This window comes from Zalophus californianus, chromosome 4 (genome assembly GCF_009762305.2).
Source record: "Zalophus californianus isolate mZalCal1 chromosome 4, mZalCal1.pri.v2, whole genome shotgun sequence".
NCBI lineage: Eukaryota > Metazoa > Chordata > Mammalia > Carnivora > Otariidae > Zalophus > Zalophus californianus.
In genome coordinates, this window is record NC_045598.1 from 121,816,537 (window position 1) to 121,835,199 (window position 18,663).

An 18,663-nucleotide genomic window follows, 5' to 3' on the forward strand; every position below is an offset into this window, starting at 1 on the left:
AGCATCCAATAGGTTTGTTTAGCACACCTGCTTTTCTTCTTTCACTAAGCCTCATTTGTTGAGTATCTACTATGTGCAGGTACTGGTGATTGCCAGGGATTCAAAGACAAATAATATGTTCCCAGCTCTGGTGAAGCTCATAGTCTAGGCTACAGAGGCAAGTGGTCTCTTATGAATAGGACAGGAGATATTCTTGCCTGCAGATATGGCATCAATTTAAGGAGGGATTTCATCACTTGTGTGGCAGGAATACAGACCCCACACAACCACGCACTTCTAGGCACCCTCTTGACAGCCCTGATGTCAAATCATATTAATATTAACATCAACACTGTGTGTCGTTGTCCTGGGTGCTGATTCTTACTATGTAAGATCCTTTGTAAGATACAACTACAGCATCTCTGACTCGCTTCTTACTTGACAGAGTTCCTTTTGTCTTAATTAGTAGCTCTGTCCTTCCTCTCTTGACACCTCCATCTAATCTGTAACTAAGTCCTGGGTTCTGTCATCCACACAGTTCTCCTCACATCTCTGTCAATACCGTTCAGCTCTTACCTAATGTCTTGTAGTCACCTCCTCCTAACTGGGCCGTGTGATTCCAGTCTCCCAGATGTCAGTCCAAATCTTCCTAAAGCATAACTGCTACTGCCTCCCCCCTCTGCCTAAACACTCAGTGGTTCTCCCATCAAGAAGAATGAAGACAAGTCACAACCGCACTTATGACCATATTTCTGCATTCTTTTCACTTTGTTCCATGGCATAGGCAAACATGCTGTTGCTCCCAATACATAGTTTCCGTGCTTTCAACTCTTACTATTGTTTATATGGCTCCTTCCACCCTTTCCCTTCTATGTCCAGTGTCCAAACCTTCCCATCCTTCACAGCCCAGTCGACGATGTCCCAAACCTCCCCAGCCATAAGTGATCTCTCTTTCTCCATTATCCTCAATCACTATGCAACCCCTATTACTTTCTATCTGATATGATATTCACTTATGTAATAATGAAAATCATCATGACCACTAGCACCTTCTATGGATTGTCATAAGCCAGTTGCTCTGCAGTGGCTTTTTTTATATGTTATCTTACTTTACCATTACCAGTGGGGTAGGTGCTGTGATCCTCCTTCTGCAGATGAGAAAATTAAACCACAGAGAGATAAATAACTTACTAAGCTCACATAGGACAGCCAGGATTTAAATCAGAGTCTGCCTAACTCCAAATCTTATTATTTTTAATGATTATGCTTCATATGCCTCCCCTATACATATTTTTTTAAAGATTTTTAAAGAGAGAAAGACAGCTAGAGAGGGAACACAAGCAGGGGGAGTGGGCAGAGGGAGAAGCAGGCTTCCTGCAGAGCAGGGAGCCTGATGCGGGGCTTGATCCCAGGACCCTAGGATCATGACCTGAGCCAAAGGCAGACACTTAACAAGTGAGCCACCCAGGTGCCCTCCCACCTATACATATTTTTAAATATCCCCTACCAGGTTCCACCTACTAGCAGAAAAGGGGAAAAAATCCTTTTATCTTATGTGTTTCCCATAAAGTAGAACTTTGTTAAATCTTTGAATAAATCCCTCTTGACTCCTTATCCAGTTCCAGGTACTTCAAAAAATTTAAAAGAAGAAATTGAATGATAGAAACTTGCATTGCTTTAACTGGGGGTGCCTGGGTGGCTCAGCCAGTTAAGCATCCAACTCTTGATTTCAGCTCAGATCATAATCTCAGGGTCGTGAAATCAAGCCCTACGTCGGGCTCTGTGCTCAGCACTGAGCTCAGAGTCTGCTTAAGACTCTGTCTCTCTCTGTTCCTCCCTCCCCCTCTCAAAATAAATAAATAAAATCTTAAAAAAAAGAAATTGCACTGTTTATTTAAGTGAGCAAATAGTTGCATTTGGTCTTAATTTCGTTCTATTCAATTTTGGGGAGAATTTAGAAGCGCTTGAATCAAATGCGATGAAAATATAGGTTTTATCTATTCAACTCATTTCTTCACTTAAGCAAAAAATAACTGATGGAAGACAACTTCTAGGGGAATTAACTCTAAATTTTGAGTTATTGTGTGTACACACACACACACACAATTTATAATCTTCTTTGCCACAGAAACAAACAAGGAAGAACACTAGCAAATTGGAATTTGAGAGCTTTAGTTTCAATGTCATTTTGGATGGTGGGATGAAAACTTTACATTCTTGTGTATGTATCAGGAGATGGATAGGCCTGTCAAGATTGGCCTACAGAAGTATAACCTCTTATCTTCTAGCTTTCCTTGAGTGACAAAACACTGATTTCAACATTTTCATCTTTATTTTCTCTATACTAGTTCTAAATAAGGGCCCTGTTCTTAGACAAGATCATTACCCTTTTGCGTTCTGTCCTCTATAAGCAAATGATTGGGTAGGAGGTGGATTTGAGCCAAGGATGAGTGCCCCATACTCTTTCCATATATTGTTGTCATACTTGGTAGAGATAGACAAACATTAGAAATGACTGTACTTGTTTTTATAAGATACATTCCATTTTAGTTGAGAGTCTGTGACCTGAACTAAACTAAAAATTCAGAAAGCAGATGATTTACTGTAGCTTGCCCCTTATCTAAAACTCCACAAGGAACTGGGCCTCATAGGTTACATTTGAACGGTATTGAATAAATTATTCCTTTTATCTGATGCCGAGGCTTTGAGAACCAGATATTCCCATATTACAACTAATAATAAACCAAGAGGCAACTCATTACTCTGGTGTTACAAGGAATTGTATTCTTATGTTAACACAAATCTAAAAGTTTTCTTCCCTGACAGGAATAGGATGAAATTAATAGAGATAAAAAGTTGCAAGGTGTTCTCTCTTTCCTTTTTCATTCATTCTTTCTCCTTTCTTCCCTGATCTCTTTTTCCTTTTCTCCCTTCCTCTCTACTCTTGAAAGGATGAATCTCATCAAGTCATGTGAGGCAGAATTAAATCCAGGCCACTGTTCTCTGGGTGATCATCCCTGCTGAGAAAAGTAATTGTCTAATTTACTTTCTAGCTAACATTCAGGAAAATAAATGTAATATTAAGCTCTTGCAAGTATTAAGTCTACTACAGCAAAGTTAAACATTTTTTTAAAAGATTTCATTTATTTGTTTTGAGAGAGAGAGAGGATGAGCAAGGGGGAGGAGCAGAGGGAGAGGGTGAAGCAAACTCCCCACTGAGCAGGGATCCCAATGGGGAGCTCCATCCCAGGACCCTGGGATCATGACCTGAGCAGAAGGCAGATTCTTAACCGACTGAGCCACCCAGGCGCCCAAAGTTAACCATTTTTGTTAGCATCTTCCTCGCAACTAATATTTTCAAAACACAGTTGTTTTTTCTTACTTTTCCTTGACTACCCCATGGAGAAATACGGATTCATTTGTTTCAATGCACAATGACACACAGAGACTGTCCAGCTAAACCTTGATTCATAAAGGAATTATTAGAACTCATTTAGGAAAATATATCACCAGAATTCCCATCTCAGACCATATTTTGAAAACCCTCAGCCCTAGAAGAGGAGAAAATAGGTTCCCCTGGATAGAACACAAATGAATTTTGTGCATTTAATGTCTTGCTACCATCACCACCATGCAAACAGTATGACCAAGAGGGTTATCTCTGTAATTCATGCAAGTACGAATACTGCCTCCTCTTGGGATGTGCTTTACAATTCACAAAGCTTCTTCACACATCGTTTTGCATAATTCTCACAACAACCCTCTACAGGGAGGAGCAGAAAATTAGCCTTTACTGAACTTCAGGCTTCTATGAGTGGTCCCTATTTGGTGGGGGGCAGAGCCAGGATGTCAAGTCCTGGAGTACAAGCCCTTTTGCCACTTTACCAAAATAGGGTTCTTCCCCTGTCCAGAGGCCAAAATGCATCAGAGGAGATACAGAGGGAGCACATGTTCCTCTCCACCTTGGCTTGGACATCATTATCAGATAAGGGGCAAAGCATAGTCAGTAACTATGAGAACCATGCCATGATTATTTTAATAATTAGCTTCGAAAGAATCTTCAATGGGATGAAGCGATAAAGAAGTGTACTCAGATGCAATGTTCCTGCATCTGTGAATAAAACATAGATATTTGGCAGCAAACTACTTGCAAAAGAATTTTGTGGCTTAAGGAGGACTTTAAAAAATTCCCAAGAAAAGAACTGTAAACACTTGATGATATTGAGCGTGAAGTTAAGAGGTTTTGGGATCGAGCCAGCCTAAAAACTTTAACTGCTAATATTAAAAGACTTCTTGCTGCAGCAGAAAAATTAGAATAAGAATATGCACCATGACTTCAGAGTGATTAAGAGGCTTCTCACTGCTCCTTTTAAGAAACAGTCTCACTGGCAACCCCATCATATCTCTACATGGTTATCTGATCACATATCACATCTTTTTTTCTTATAGGAGTGTAGGATCTAGGTTCTAGGTTCTAGGTTCTAGAATCTTTACTAAAAATTTAAAGCACAAAGGAGTCACTTCTTGAAGCTCAAATATCTTCTCATTGGTAAAGGGCTTACTATTTTCCACTATTTTGCATCTCATTTATAGTATGCTGTTACTAAATTTTAAAGCCTCAGGTAACAATATTGGGTGCTCTGCTCATAAAAACAATAGAACCTAAAAATAAGCCACTATTTATAATCTCTAAGTGCTCACAGTGTAATGATGAAAACCCTTAGATAAACCATGAGTAAGTCCTAATGAATATAAATGTATTATCCTTTGTTGGGGGGAGGAAGTTGAAGTTTTCTACTAACAGTTATTTACATTTTGTTGGCAATTTGTAGTTCATATAGTGCTTTCATATATATTATCACATTTGTGCTTTTAATTATCAATCAAAAACTGATACAGTCCATAACTGACTATATAAATGCTATGCAGGTTATAGAGAAAGGGTCAAAAACTCTAAATGTCCATTTTTCGTCTTTTCCTTTTGATACAAGTGATAAAATACTCTGATGGAATTGTAATTGTAGACAATACAGAAAATAAATTTTTTTCTGTGCGTTATTAAACAACGTAAAAATCTAAATAAGTTAGTAGAATGAACAAATTCCGGAAATGTCTTCTTCTGCTCTCATTTCTATAATTTACTTATAATAGCTGAATTGTTCATTTTGGTTTACTTAGAAACCTTGATAGAAGATTCATGGAAACTTAGCACGACAGATTACAAACTCTACTAAGCACTTAAAGAAGCCTTTTTATTTAGAGCAATTTTAAATTTACATAATTATTATGAAGATAGCACAGAGGGTTACCCTATACCCTGCATCCAATTCCCCCATTATTAACATCTTATATTAGTATAGTGTATTTATTACAAACTAATAAACCAATATTGATACATTTTAATTTACTAAGTCCATTATTTATTCAGATTTCCTTAGTTTCTACCTGATATCTTTCTTCTGTCCCAGGATCCCACAAGATACCACATTACATTTAATTTTCATGTCTTCTTAGGCTCCTCTTGGTTGTGACAGTTTCTCAGACTTTCCTTGCTTTTTAATGAACTTGACAATTTTGAGGCATGTTGGGTCAGGCATTTCATAGAATGTTCCTCAACTGAAATCTGTCTAATGTTTTCCTCTTGATTAATCTGGAGTTATGTTCTTTTGGGAGGAAGACCACAGAGGTAAAGTGCCATTTTCATTACCATATCAAGGGACAATACTATCAACACAAGTTATCTCTGTTGATGTTGGCCCAAATCACCTGCCTGAGGTAGTGTTTGTCAGTTTTTTCCAGGGTAAACTTACTTTTTTTCCCTTTCCATCCTGTACTCTTTGGAAGGAAGTCACTATGCTCAACCCACACTTAAGGAGTGGGGATTTATGCTCCAACCTCCTTGAGGGCAGAGTATGTGCATAAAACATTTGGTCTGAGAGGTATTTTTAAATTGTAAAAACCTGGGAGGATTTCACAAGTCAAAAGAGTTGTAGGGAGGAATGAGGAAAAAATGAGGAAATCCATATGAGGAAGCCAGGAAGTAAGGAATTCAAGGTAATGATCATAACTAAGGTATGAGATGAGATTGCAATCTTCAACAGGGGTTAAAGCCGATGACTTGAAACACATTCCATTCAATTTTTTCCCGCTTATCCAGTTCCTCTGGAAAAGTGAAGCATTTGAACATTTGGAAACTATAATGAAGTCCAGAATCCTTTCACTTTTCTCCTGAGATCATCCCATGAATATAATAACTTCATTCGCTGACAATGCCTATCTTGCCGTAAGGTTTTGGTGTTGAAAATACATAAAATATTTTCCACATTTCTAGACAGAGTTCTTTATCTTTTCTTGGAAGTGGATACAAGTGGGTAAGTGATGAGAAGAGGTGCTAGTTCTAATTTATGCTGTTGCATTGACTTGGTTAACTTACCCTCTGACATTGGATAGCTATTGCTGTGTAAAAAATCATCCTCAAACTCAGTGGCTTAAAAAAATAATCATTTATTATTGCTCATGCATCTGTGAGACAGCTTGAGTTTATCTAGCCTTACTTCAGCAGGGTGGCTCTGCTTCTCATGAAGATCTGCTAGCTGGCTGAGGAGTCATTGATTTGTGTTCCTCAACCTTCTCTTCAGCCCAGCATGCTAGCTGTAGCATGTTTTTACCATGGCAACGTCCAAAGGCAAAAGAACAAGGAGTAACATTTGCAATCTATCATACCCTTATTTCTTTTTTTTTAATATTTTATTTTATTTATTTGAGAGAGAGAATGAGCCAGAGAGCACGAGACGGGGGAGGGTCAGAGGGAGAAGCAGACTCCCTGCTGAGCAGGGAGCCCGATGCGGGACTCGATCCCGGGACTCCGGGATCATGACCTGAGCGGAAGGCAGTCGCTCAACCAACTGAGCCACCCAGGCGCCCCAGATCCTACCCTTATTTCTTGAAATACTTTCTCTTTTTTTAACCTAATACTATCTTTATCTTATCTTTTATTTCTTTCTTCTTCCTTTGACTCAATACTATAAATAAGCTCTACCTAGGGCTTAGCTTTTAGTCCTCATTTTCTCCATGTGTGTGCTCTTCCTAAGAAAGCTTATCTATGGTCAGTCAGACTTTCTAATTCCCTAATGGCCATTTCCAATTTACTATTAGGCCTTTCCATATTTTCATTATCTTTAATCTTATGCTCCACTTAATGTTTCTTCCCAATACAAAGCTGTATGTCTGAAAAAGACTTTGGTCTTTATGTTTGATGTGGATGCAAAAATAAAAACGGAATCCTAGTGAAAACCTATCCTACATTAATACGAATTTGATATCTTTTTTTTAAAGATTTTATTTATGTATTTGACAGAGAGAGAGAGACAATGAGAGAGGGAACACAAGCAGGGGGAGTGGAAGAGGGAGAAGTAGGCCTCCTGCCAAGCAGGGAGCCCAATGCGAGGCTCGATCCCAGGACCCTGGGATCATGACCTGAGCCAAAGGCAGTTGCTTAACTGACTGAGCCACCCAGGCGCCCCAGGAATTTGATATCTCTTGAAGTTAAAAGAAAACACATCTGAAAGAAAACAGTAATGATGAGAAGAGTATTAAAAACCATTTCCTATGAGAAATGGTTAAAGTTACTAATATTTTTTTAATCTAGAGATTATATAGGGCATCATGATCACCATGTTTACATAGTTGAAGCTATGTGACATGGGAAGACCTGAGGTTTTTCTTTTGTAGCAAAACTACACCCGTCAAGTAGATTTGGGGGAGGAAAATTTTAGCTTGATATAAAGAAAAAAATTTTACTAAACAGAACTGTCCAGAAGCAGAATGGGCTATACATCTTTATTTTTCAGTTGTTATCACTCGTCTTTCTTGAAATGTCTTGCTGCCCCTTCTCCCAATTATCCATCAAAATCCTATCCCTCCTTTAAGGTTTATCCCAAGCTTTCATCCCTCCATAAACTCCTCCCTGACTACTCAGATTTTATTGATCCTTTTCAACTCATGTTGCTAATTTCCTAGCCCACCCCAACTAAATCAAGAGCTCTCTGAAAATAGAAATAGAACATACTATTTTACAACCTTAAGTATAGAACACAATGCTGAGCTGATAATAGACATTCAGTAAATTCTTATTGATTTACTGTTCGATCACAAACTTCCTGATTTCTAATCTGGAATCATTGGAATTGGTTAGAATTTGAACCAGTTTGAAATGCCCAAGAATCCGATCATTTATTTTTATTTTTTAAAAAAGATTTTTAATTAATTTACTTGACAGAGAGATAGGGAGAGAGCTCAAGCAGGTGAAGCAGCAGGCAGAGGGATAGGGAGAAACAGACTCCCTGCTGAGCAGGGAGCCCGACGCAGGGCTCGATCCCAGGACCCTGGGATCATGACCTGAGCCGAGGGCAGTCGCTTAACCCACTGAGCCACCCAGGCGCCCCTGCACCTGATCATTTCACACTTATTTCACAGAGGAGATGCCTTCTGATTTTAATAGTAAACCCGAAGGAGGTAATGAATTTGCCATTACTTGCCATCCAAGATTATATTTTCCTACTTACCAAAAAATACACTGAATTTAGAGATCTTCTAAGATTTTAGATTTATAGCTCAGACAATTTGTTGGGAGAATTAGCAGAATGAAAATGCCATCATTTCTTCATATCTGAAAATTATTTAACACAAAAATCATCTGATGAATAGGGATATATGACATGGAGGAACACATACAACACTAGAGAACTGTCACTCTCGTTTATATTCAGGTCTGCCTGTTGTCATAGTTACTGATGTACTCAAAGCCATTTCCCTCCTGAATCACACTCTGCAAACCTTCAATGAAAATAAGCCATTCTTCCTGCTTTATTTTTCTCTCTCCAAGAACTGAAGCTAAAAAAATAGCGTCAATTGCATGAATGTTTTTATATTTTTAGCAAGATTTTAAGCATACGAAAGGAATAAGGGGTTTAATCAAAATAAGTGCCTCTGATTGAGGTCTCCCCTCATTTGTTGAGCAATGATTCACTGGGGAGCTAGGTGCTGAGGACACAGCTGTGATTATGGCCCACTCCCTGCCCTCGAAGTTAACAGAGCTCTGTGAGGGAGAGAGGTAAGTGAGGGATGGATTTCAGTGAAACGCAATCAGTTTTGTGCCAGAAGCAGAGTATGGAAGCCAATGGAAACACTAAAGAGAGATACCCTGTAAAGTTTGGGGTGATGATACAGTCGGATCAAAGGGAGGCTTCTATCTTGTGACTCTTGAAGCATTGTTGCTGTTTAGCAAATATATTGTGGTCACTTTGGGTACAGGACACCCGTGTTACCCTGCAGGTCAGGTTCACAGAGCAGTGGCGTGAGGCACCCTTCCCTCCACACACATATCGCCTGCTAATATTCACACCCAGCCTCTCCTTTCTGCTTTGGCTACAGGAACTCCTTCACCGACATCCTCCGAGCCATCCTGCTGTCCCTGGAGGTCCTTATCGAAGATCCAGAGCTTCAGATAAATGGCTTCATTTTAATTATAGACTGGAGTAATTTTTCCTTCAAACAAGCCTCCAAACTGACCCCTTCAATCCTCAAACTGGCTATTGAAGGGCTGCAGGTACGTTCAACAAATGTACAACCAAAGTACAAGCCTGTGTGAAGATGCACCTTTTTCTTATTTCAACCAAAGTAATATTTGTCCTTGGGAATAGTGAAGGAAAACTAAGATACAGTTCACCTGTGAATCCTCCATATTTTCACTTCAGCCTGAGTTAGAATTTTTTTTAATTAGTCTTCATTTTCATTAACAGCTCCAAATTACTGTTACCACAGGCACAAATTACCTACCGTAGCAATTATGAATAAAGCTCAGAGATGTTTAGCCCTAATCCATCTGAGAGTTCACAAAAATTCAAACTAGAAACCATCTGCTCTATGAGTAGGTCCTATACAGGGGTGGCATGGGGGCTTTCCGGGGTTTCTAGAAGCAGTTTTGTGCTGAGGAAGTGCATCCTGTGGATCCTCACTTCCCAGAATGCACTGTGCTTGAAGTGTTTGTACTAAAGTAAATCACTTCAGCACCAACAAAGGAAGCAGACAAAACTCTACTTCTTGTTCATATGACCGGTTGTCAGGACTTTGGAGAAGGGGATTTTGTGCAGCGTGGAGGCTAGGGTAGTCAGTCTCTGGGGATCCCTTCTATGTTTAAAAACCAGTAATTTTATGAAAAATAACAAACTCAGAGGGACAATCCTGCGTAGCTTCCTGGTGACAACATTATTATAGTACAAGGTAAAGGCACAGTTCCGGAAAATAAAACTCATGTCCCTTCTTAACTTTGTAGGAAGATTGACTCAGTGGGGTGGACCCCCCCCCCCCGGCCAATAGATGGCGGGTATGTGTAGAAAGCAAAATATTTGCTAATTCTCAGATCAGCAGCGGTTAGTCATGCTCTTCAAAGTGCAAAAGTAGGAGACCCATTTCCATTACTCACCATACTCTAGTGTGATGACTTATTGATGGGTCTGTTTCACAGAATAAACTAGGGCTTATTCATATTTGGCCTCCAACAAATATCTAGCAGCACGTGGGCCTCTGATAAGTGTGTTTATTGAATGGATCTTATTGTATTGAAATGGTTTCCTATTTCAAGGGTAGGAGAAATAAAGCAGGCATTTCTGAAGAGGAGGAAGTGCTCACTCTTCCACTAAGGCCACATTATCCTGGGGGGCTACATCAGGCACTATATTGGAGGCACATTCCTGAAGTTGCTTTCGCATTTCTAGATTACATGGACCTTCCTGCCTTGCCTCAACCATACCAATCATAGACTGGTCTGTCCTTCACTATCAATCACTTTCTCTCAACTTTAGCTCCTTTTCTCCAAACTCCTCTTGTCTGAGTCTCTGAACGTCTGGCCTCTCTCTCCTTACAGCTTTTATCAAAAGTTGTAGAGCCAGCTGCAAGGTTTATTTCATGCCCTGTAACTATGCTGACCATAATTCCAGGATCTTCTGTGGTAGCACAAGCTTCATTTACTTTTACCCTTTTTTAAAAAGATAATTCGTTACATGTGTAAGTAGCTGTGATTCAAGTTCTGTGTATTTATAAGACTTATTTTTTTCATATATCAGGAAGGAAAATGTCCTTTATCCAACCCTGTGTTCCAATTTTTCTTTCTGAAAAATGTGTGGATTATATAATATGTCCCTTGCCAACTTCACCAGGCTGATGTGGGTCTTACTGAGTTAATGCACGTGAATGTGTTTTGAAAGGTAAAGCTATACATAAGCTTATAAGATATTTTTTGCGAGAAATACTAGATGACCTTTTGTGGGCAAGGTGGCACCCATGGGGCTTTCCTTGTACCAGGGCCTGGGATGATTTACACAATGTCCTGTAGTTCTGGTTAAGGAATAACTTCTCCTGGAAGAAGAGGAGATGCATGAGGTCAGCGTCAGAGTGGAGAAGAAGGTACTTTCTCCCACCATCTCACAAAGCAGTGGCCTGAACCCTTTTACTATACTCTCCCCTTATATAAGCTCCCTTGACTGTGGGTAAGTATCAGCCCAATCTGGAGTCAGGCTATCTGGATTGGAATACACCTTTTTTTTTTTTTTTAAGATTTTATTTACTTATTTGATGGAGAGAGCATGAGAGTGAGAGAGAGCATGAGCAGGGAGAGCAGCAGAGGGAGGGAGAAGCAGACTCCCTGCTGAGCAAGGAGCTCGATCCCAGGGTGCCGGGATCATGACCTGAGCTGAAGGCAGATGCTTAACTGACTGAGCCATCCAGGTGCCCCAGGATTATAGCTTTTTCTGGGAATTCTGCCTGCCTAGTCCCTGAAGATCTGGGAACCCTGAGGAAGGTGCATTCTCTCTTGCTAGGAGAAGGAAGCCAATGATCCCAGAAGAAGCTGAGCTTGGGTGTAGTTCCTCCATCTAGGATATGTGCTCCCTGGACCATCTAGCTGTCGTCCTGGCAACTGTGAGGAATCCCTCAGGGTCCCTGCACAGGTGCTGCTTTCACTTCACATAGGGCAGTCAGATCTGGCCAGCCCCTGGCAACTTCTCACACTAGGCTATCCTCTCTCACGCTTTGGAGATATTCAGCTCCCCCCCCCCCCCCCGGCTCTCCCAGTGATCTGTCTTCACTGCTGGGATTGTTTTTATCCACAGAGTAGTCATTAAAACCCTTTGACCTTTCAAAGAAGTCATAATTGGTACTAAGCAGAATTCATGCCTTCATGCTTACACTTGTTGTAAAAAGAAGATTCCATAGACATCTCCGTTTGTCAGCCATGAAGACTCAAGATAAACTCTACAACCCTGCTGACAGGGTGAAGGCACAGACTTTTGTGGAGAAAGGGAAAGTGAAGCGAGGCCAGTGTCAGTGAAAGAAGAGAAGCCCCTGCTCTTCCTTCTGTGTATCCTCTGAGAGGCTTGAAGAGCTTCGAGTGTCTGCTAGACATGTGGGAAATCACAGCGGGGGACGAGGTCCTATGTTCCAGTGAAGAGAACTTGCTCTCTCTGCTGTTCTGCCTTTCATAGGGTAGATGTGAGACAGCAGCTTCGTCAGGGAAAATAATTAAACCACTTTTGTGCTAGCCATCTGGTTTGGGGTTTTAGCTATTTATAGGAGCTGTCTCAGATTACCTGCTGCTCAAACCCTAGATAATTTGGAGCCCTGGGATATGACGGTCCCCACACATAGGTAATACAACACCTCCCACAGGGAGAAGGGGGTGGGAGCTCACTGCTCAGGCAGTGAGAATTTAGAACCATTTTTGGTCAATCCCACACCTTGTATCACAACCTAGTTCCCAAGCCCTGAGTTTTAGCCCTATTACCTCCGTTCTTAGTTCTCTGTAAAGATGGTTATTCAGTGCAAACTTCAATTACTAACTGTTCATGTTGAGTTCTTGAGGAGCAGATTCTGACAGAGATTAGGAGGTTGGAGGTTTATTAGGGAGTACTCTTGGGGTCAACTCCTGTGGAAGCGAAGCTGTGGAAGAAAGTTTGCCAGCAGGAGAAGCTAAGCTGGGGTTCAGTCATTTCCAAAGAAAGACTCAGGTGTTGTGAGGCCGAGATGACCCTTCAGATTTTCCCTGACTGGGGCCAGGGGGTTGGACTTTGGTATTCCCATATTGTTCAGTCACTGGGTACCGGCTGCCCTGGGAAATGGTTGTGAGTTTGGGCAAATGGCTCTCTTCATCCTGAAGCCCGAGAGGGTACTGTTATCTGCCAACTTTCTGCTGACAACACCCCCAGCAACTGGAGAATAAGTCCTCAGTCCTGAATGAGACATGGCAGTAGATCAGAATATCTACCATAATAAGCAAAATATATATATATATATTTGGAATATCCTATAATGTAATGTCAAGGAGCTTCCTTTAGCTTGCATCTGGGTGCTTAACGGCTTTTTTTCTTTTTTACATACAATCCTCAGTCATACCCAAAGTGGAAATAATACCAGGTAACATTGAGGTGATGGGCACTGGGCTGGCAAATCAGCATCAGCCCTCTATTTGGGTCTACTGCTTGTATTTCTATGTCTTGAAAGTCAATTATATATATTCAACTGATCCTTGACAAAGGAAAGGCAATACAATGGAGCTGTGAGAGTCTTTTCAACAAATTGTTCTAGAACTGGACATCCACATGCCAAAGACTGAACCTAGATACAGACCTTATACTCTTCAGAAAAATTACTTCATAATGGATCACAGACCTAAGTATAAAATTCAAAACTATAGTAATCCTGTAAGATAACATAGGAAAAAAACCTGTGTGACCTGGGTTATGGCGATGATTTTTTTAGACACACCACCAAAGGCATAATCTATGAAAGAAATAATTGATAAGCTACACTAGGTTAAAATTAAAGACTTCTGCTCTACAAAAGACTGTGTCAAGAGAATAAGAAGAAAAGTCACAGACCGGGAGAAAATATTTGCAAAGATACAACTGATAGAGGACTGTTATCCAAAATATATAAAGAAATCCTTAAACTCAACAATAAGAAAACTAACAATCCGATTAAAAAGTGGGCCAAAAACCTGAATAAACACCAAGGAAGACATATAAATGGCAAATAAACATATGAAAAGATGGTCCCCATCATATTCATCAGAGAAATGCACATTAAAACAACGAGATACCACTATACGCCTAATTAGATTATTCTGTGTCAATGTAGGTTCATCAGTTGTAACAAATGCACCACTGGGGGGAAGGAGGAGAAGGCTGATAACAGGGGCAGGAATATGTGGGAAATCTCTGTACCTTTCCTTCAATTTTTCTATGAACTTAAAACTGCTCTAAAAAAAAAAGTTAATGAAAAAAAAAGGTAATTATATTACCTCTAACAACAATTATCAAAAAAATGGTATGTGCATAGAACTTGGGTTATGCGCTTCATAGGCTGAATTAATGAGTTGTAATAATAATCACATAGAAGACTGCTCTTTAAAGGATCATCAGATTTTTAGATCAAATTTACCCTGTATCAGCCATTCATGAAATTCTAATAGTGTATGTATTATACATTCCTCCTGTTACAGCAATGCTTTGAGGAAATGTCATTGTTTAGAATGTTAAGTTGTCCCAGTTACATAAATATTCTATGAATATTAGTTCAAAGAACTTCAGTTAAAATACTAATTTTGAGAATGCCTGGAAGTCATTTTTTCTCGCTCAGCTGTTTGATCTCTTAAATGCGGTCAATAAAGTCTAAAAGAGCCGTTGTATCTGTTCATTACAACTTGTTTAAATTTTAATCAAACTTAAAGTAATATTTATGCCACCATTTTAATACAGCTCAGCATTATTCTCAATTCTGCTGGGGAAGTCTGGCAGAATGAGCCATATGCTGAAGTCCTGTTCTGGAGTTTTGTAATGTCTCCAAAATCAATTTCTGGAATCATTTCTTGTAAATCACCGCGGCCCCACCATTACAAGCAACACACGGCATTGATCAATGTTCAGCCAACCCCGATCCTTAAAGGGCTTATCGTGCTGGAGTGTTTTACTTGGGAAGAGCTAGAGCCTTGGGCCCCGCAGGCTATTTACAAAATATTTGATTCCCCTAAGGACCCAGGCGTTTGTTAAGGATTTAAAGAAGCTTACTTTCCACTCCCTGGAGGAGAGCCTGGCAGCATTCTTTCTTCTTCTTTTTTTTTTTCCTCATTTCTGGGCTTAAGTCATTTTCCCCTGGCCAATTGTTCACTTTTTCTATTCATTAACTCTTCATCCAAACTTACGGTGTGACTGTTTTGTTGTTACAGGTGGTTTTAGGATATTTCTACCATAAATATTATAAATATTTGATTTATGCTGTTACAAATATTTGATTTACACTGACGATGCCCCAGGCACTTTTCACGTACTATTTAATTTCTACCATAAACCTTTGAGGTAGTACTGTTTTGACACCACATTTTACAGACGACAAACCTAAAATCTGGAGAGATCAATGCCTTGCCTGAGGTCTTTAAGTGGCAGAACCAGGATCGAAGCGCGAAGAGTTGGACCCTGCTCTCACCTACATCTAAGCATGGTGGTACCCACAGCAGCAGGGGCAGAACCTGGGAACGGTTTTGAACATTCAAAACGTTCAAATGTTTTTTGATAGAGTTATCTCCCTTTCTCCACCTCCCTCCTCAAACCCCAATAGCTTTGAGCCAGTTTAGTTAGTGCAAAAGGAGGTCCGCTGCTTTTCCAACTTTTAGCCTGAAAGTGGGAGAGGACTTGGAGCAATGCTCAGAGGCTCAGCCAACTACAAATCCTCTCTCTCCTGAGCCTCTCCCTTTTTGTTACACTGCTTCCTGCTTTGTCCTTTCCCTCTACCCCCTTCCCACGTCCTACTATTTCACCGCTTTTCTAAAACATAGGATATGTTCACTTGCCTTTGGAGTATCCAAGGGGCCCTCTTCACTTGAAAGACTAGAGCGGTAAAATGTCTGTCAAGTCAGTGGGCAACATGACAGTTCTCAAGGGTAAATGAATGGATAGTGTGATTAGAAATTTGGAAAAGCAGATTGGGCAAATGCATTTCAAGTTCGTAGTAGATTCACACTGAACCAAGAGTCCAGTCACTCAGACATACTGACTCCTGGTGTAGTCATTCAACACAGAATGTGGGTCAGGTACTCTCTAACTAAACAGGATTTACTGCAGAGGACGGAGCCCACCAGGCTTCTTGAAGCCTACAGGCTGTGGCTTTATTGTGCAAAGTGTAGTCCATACACCAGGATTATCAGCATCACCAAGAGCTATTTAGAAATGCAGAATCTCAGGCCAGTCTGCTGAATCAGAATCTGCATTTCAATGAGTTCTCCAGGTGCTCTGCGTGCACGTTTAAGTTGGAGAAACATCACTGCAACAGAGGGTATGACAGTATAACGGTGATCTCGGCCTCAAGTGCATCAGATTCCCCTGGAGGGCATGGTACAACCACATCACGACCTTGTTCCCAGAGTTTCTGAGTCCATAGATCTGGAGCAGAACCCATGAATTTACCTTTCGAGAACGTTCCTAGGTGATGCTGCTGCTACAGCCACACTTTGATGTAGGTGAGCACCCACTCCAACTATGTGGGCTTCCACCCTGGTTCTGCCACTTAAAGACATCAGGCAAGGCATTGCTGTCTCTGGATTTGTTTCATCACCTGTAAAATGTGGTGTCATAGCAGCACAACCTCCTAGGTTTATGGGAGAGATGGAATAGTATGTGAAAGGTGCCTGGGACTAAGCACCCTAGTCTGTGCTCACTCAGTGATGGAGCGTTATTGGAAGAATGAAGAGGCCAGGCCTCAGCCATGGGCTCCTAGCCTCTAACGTATGGATTTACATGAGATTGTTCTCCATTGTCCCACTACTGTCTGTGTGGATCCTTGAAAATTAGATCTTACCAGCCTGTCCCCTAGCCCTGAAGAGGGCGCTCCCTCTCCTTGCTCACCTTAATGACTTAGGTCCAGCTTGTTGTCACCTGCCCAGGCTGTGGTACTTGAGATGCTGTTTCTTTCTATTCAGGTGGTGTGATCCTTTTATTTATCACCAACAAGTCCACTGCCCATGCTTTTGCAGCTGGGTGATTAATGGGTCAAAATCACCTCTTTCACTCTGCAGGACTCTTTAGCAATGACAACTATGGTATCTTTTATTGATCCTTACAGTTTTCATGTATTAAAGAATATTGGATAGAAACAGATCGAAAGAAAAGGATATTTGTACTTTGCCAAGGATATCTGTACTTGATTCATGTTTCCTGGACCCCCCAGCTATGTTTGAAGAACACTTTCCCTCCAGACAAACCCTTCTACCTTCTCAGCTGCAAAGCTGTAGTTCTGAATTTGTAATAGGGCAATATGTTCTTATGGAAATATTAGAGGAATAAAATATCTCCTTTAATGCTCTACTTTGTTAAGTATCAATTAAACTCAGGAAAATAATTAGGGCTAATGACACTCTGGTGATCCTGGTGGCAATCAGGACGACCTGTTTAAAACAGTTCCAATTAAATAGGTCTATCTCTGATATATTTTTGATAAATAGCTTTTCTGGACTCTCATGCATTATTGATCTAGCCAGTGCCCTGATTCATTCATTTAAGAAACAGTTACTAAGTCTTTACTTTGAGTCAGTCATGAAAGTAAACAGATGCAGTCCTTGCTCTCAAGAGGTCATGATTCAAAACAGAGGCAGACCCATAAACAAATGATGAAAACAATGAGCATGTGAAGAAAGGAGGTTATGCTCCAGGTTAATAAAATCGCAACCCAGGCAGGAGGTGTTAGAAATGGCATCCTGGGGACACCTGGGTGGCTTAGTCGGTTAACTATCCGATTCTTGGTTTCAGCTCAGGTCGTGATCTCAGGATCCTGAGATCGAGCCCCACGTGGGACTCCATGCTCAACATGGAGTCGGCTTGAGATTCTGTCTCTCCCTCTCCCTCTGCGCCTACCCCCTCTCATGCTCTCGCTCTCGCTCTCTCTCAAAATAAATAAATAAATCTAAAAAAAAAAGAAAAAAAGAAATGGCACCCTGGGTGAGGCACACATCAGCTGATTCTTAGCAGGTGCATGCAGAATAGCCAAGAGAAGGCAGGGTGGGAGAATTTCAGGTAGAGGGGATAATATAGGCAAAGACATAGAGGCAAGGCATACTCAATAAGATGGAGAAACAGAATTAATTTTGTATTCCTGGAGTGCACAAGGACCAGGCAAGGAGCTTGTGTGCCCTGAGGACACGGGGCCACTGAATATATTGAAGCAGAAAGGCAACACAAGTTTATATTCACATGGGATCAATTTGGTGGGTGTGAGCATAGAAGATGCAAAGGCAGGAGAATAATTAAAAGGCAAGTGCAATAATTCAAATAAGAAATAATAAGATGCTAAATAGGGGTGATAGAAGGAATTTGATAACTACCTAGGAAGTGAAATAAGGCAGTGCTTGGGGGTTGGATGCTTGGAAATGGGAAGTGGTGGAGTCAAGGTAAAAGCTTAGGTGTGCAGCTAGGGTGAAGGGTGGTGGTGCTGCCGACCAATGAGATCATGCAGATAGGAATGGCACGTTGTGGGGAGATAATGCCCATTATTTGAATGTTGGGCATTTTGCATTCAGGATCCCATGAAATATCTGAATGGTTTGTATTAAGTCTGAGCTGAGGGGAGAGGTTTAGACAGGGTCTA

At 40.7% G+C, this 18,663-nt stretch overlaps 1 protein-coding gene across 3 annotated transcripts in view; it reads left to right on the forward strand.

Annotated features, from left to right (window-relative positions):
* CLVS1 (clavesin 1) overlaps window positions 1–18,663 on the forward strand; it is a 187,333-nt gene that overhangs the window by 82,356 nt on the left and 86,314 nt on the right. For all 3 annotated transcript variants that reach the window (XM_027567518.1, XM_027567537.1, XM_027567528.1), the window contains exon 3: window positions 9,412–9,586. In XM_027567518.1, coding sequence (XP_027423319.1) covers window positions 9,412–9,586 — 175 coding nt within the window. The remainder of the gene's footprint in view (window positions 1–9,411; window positions 9,587–18,663) is intronic.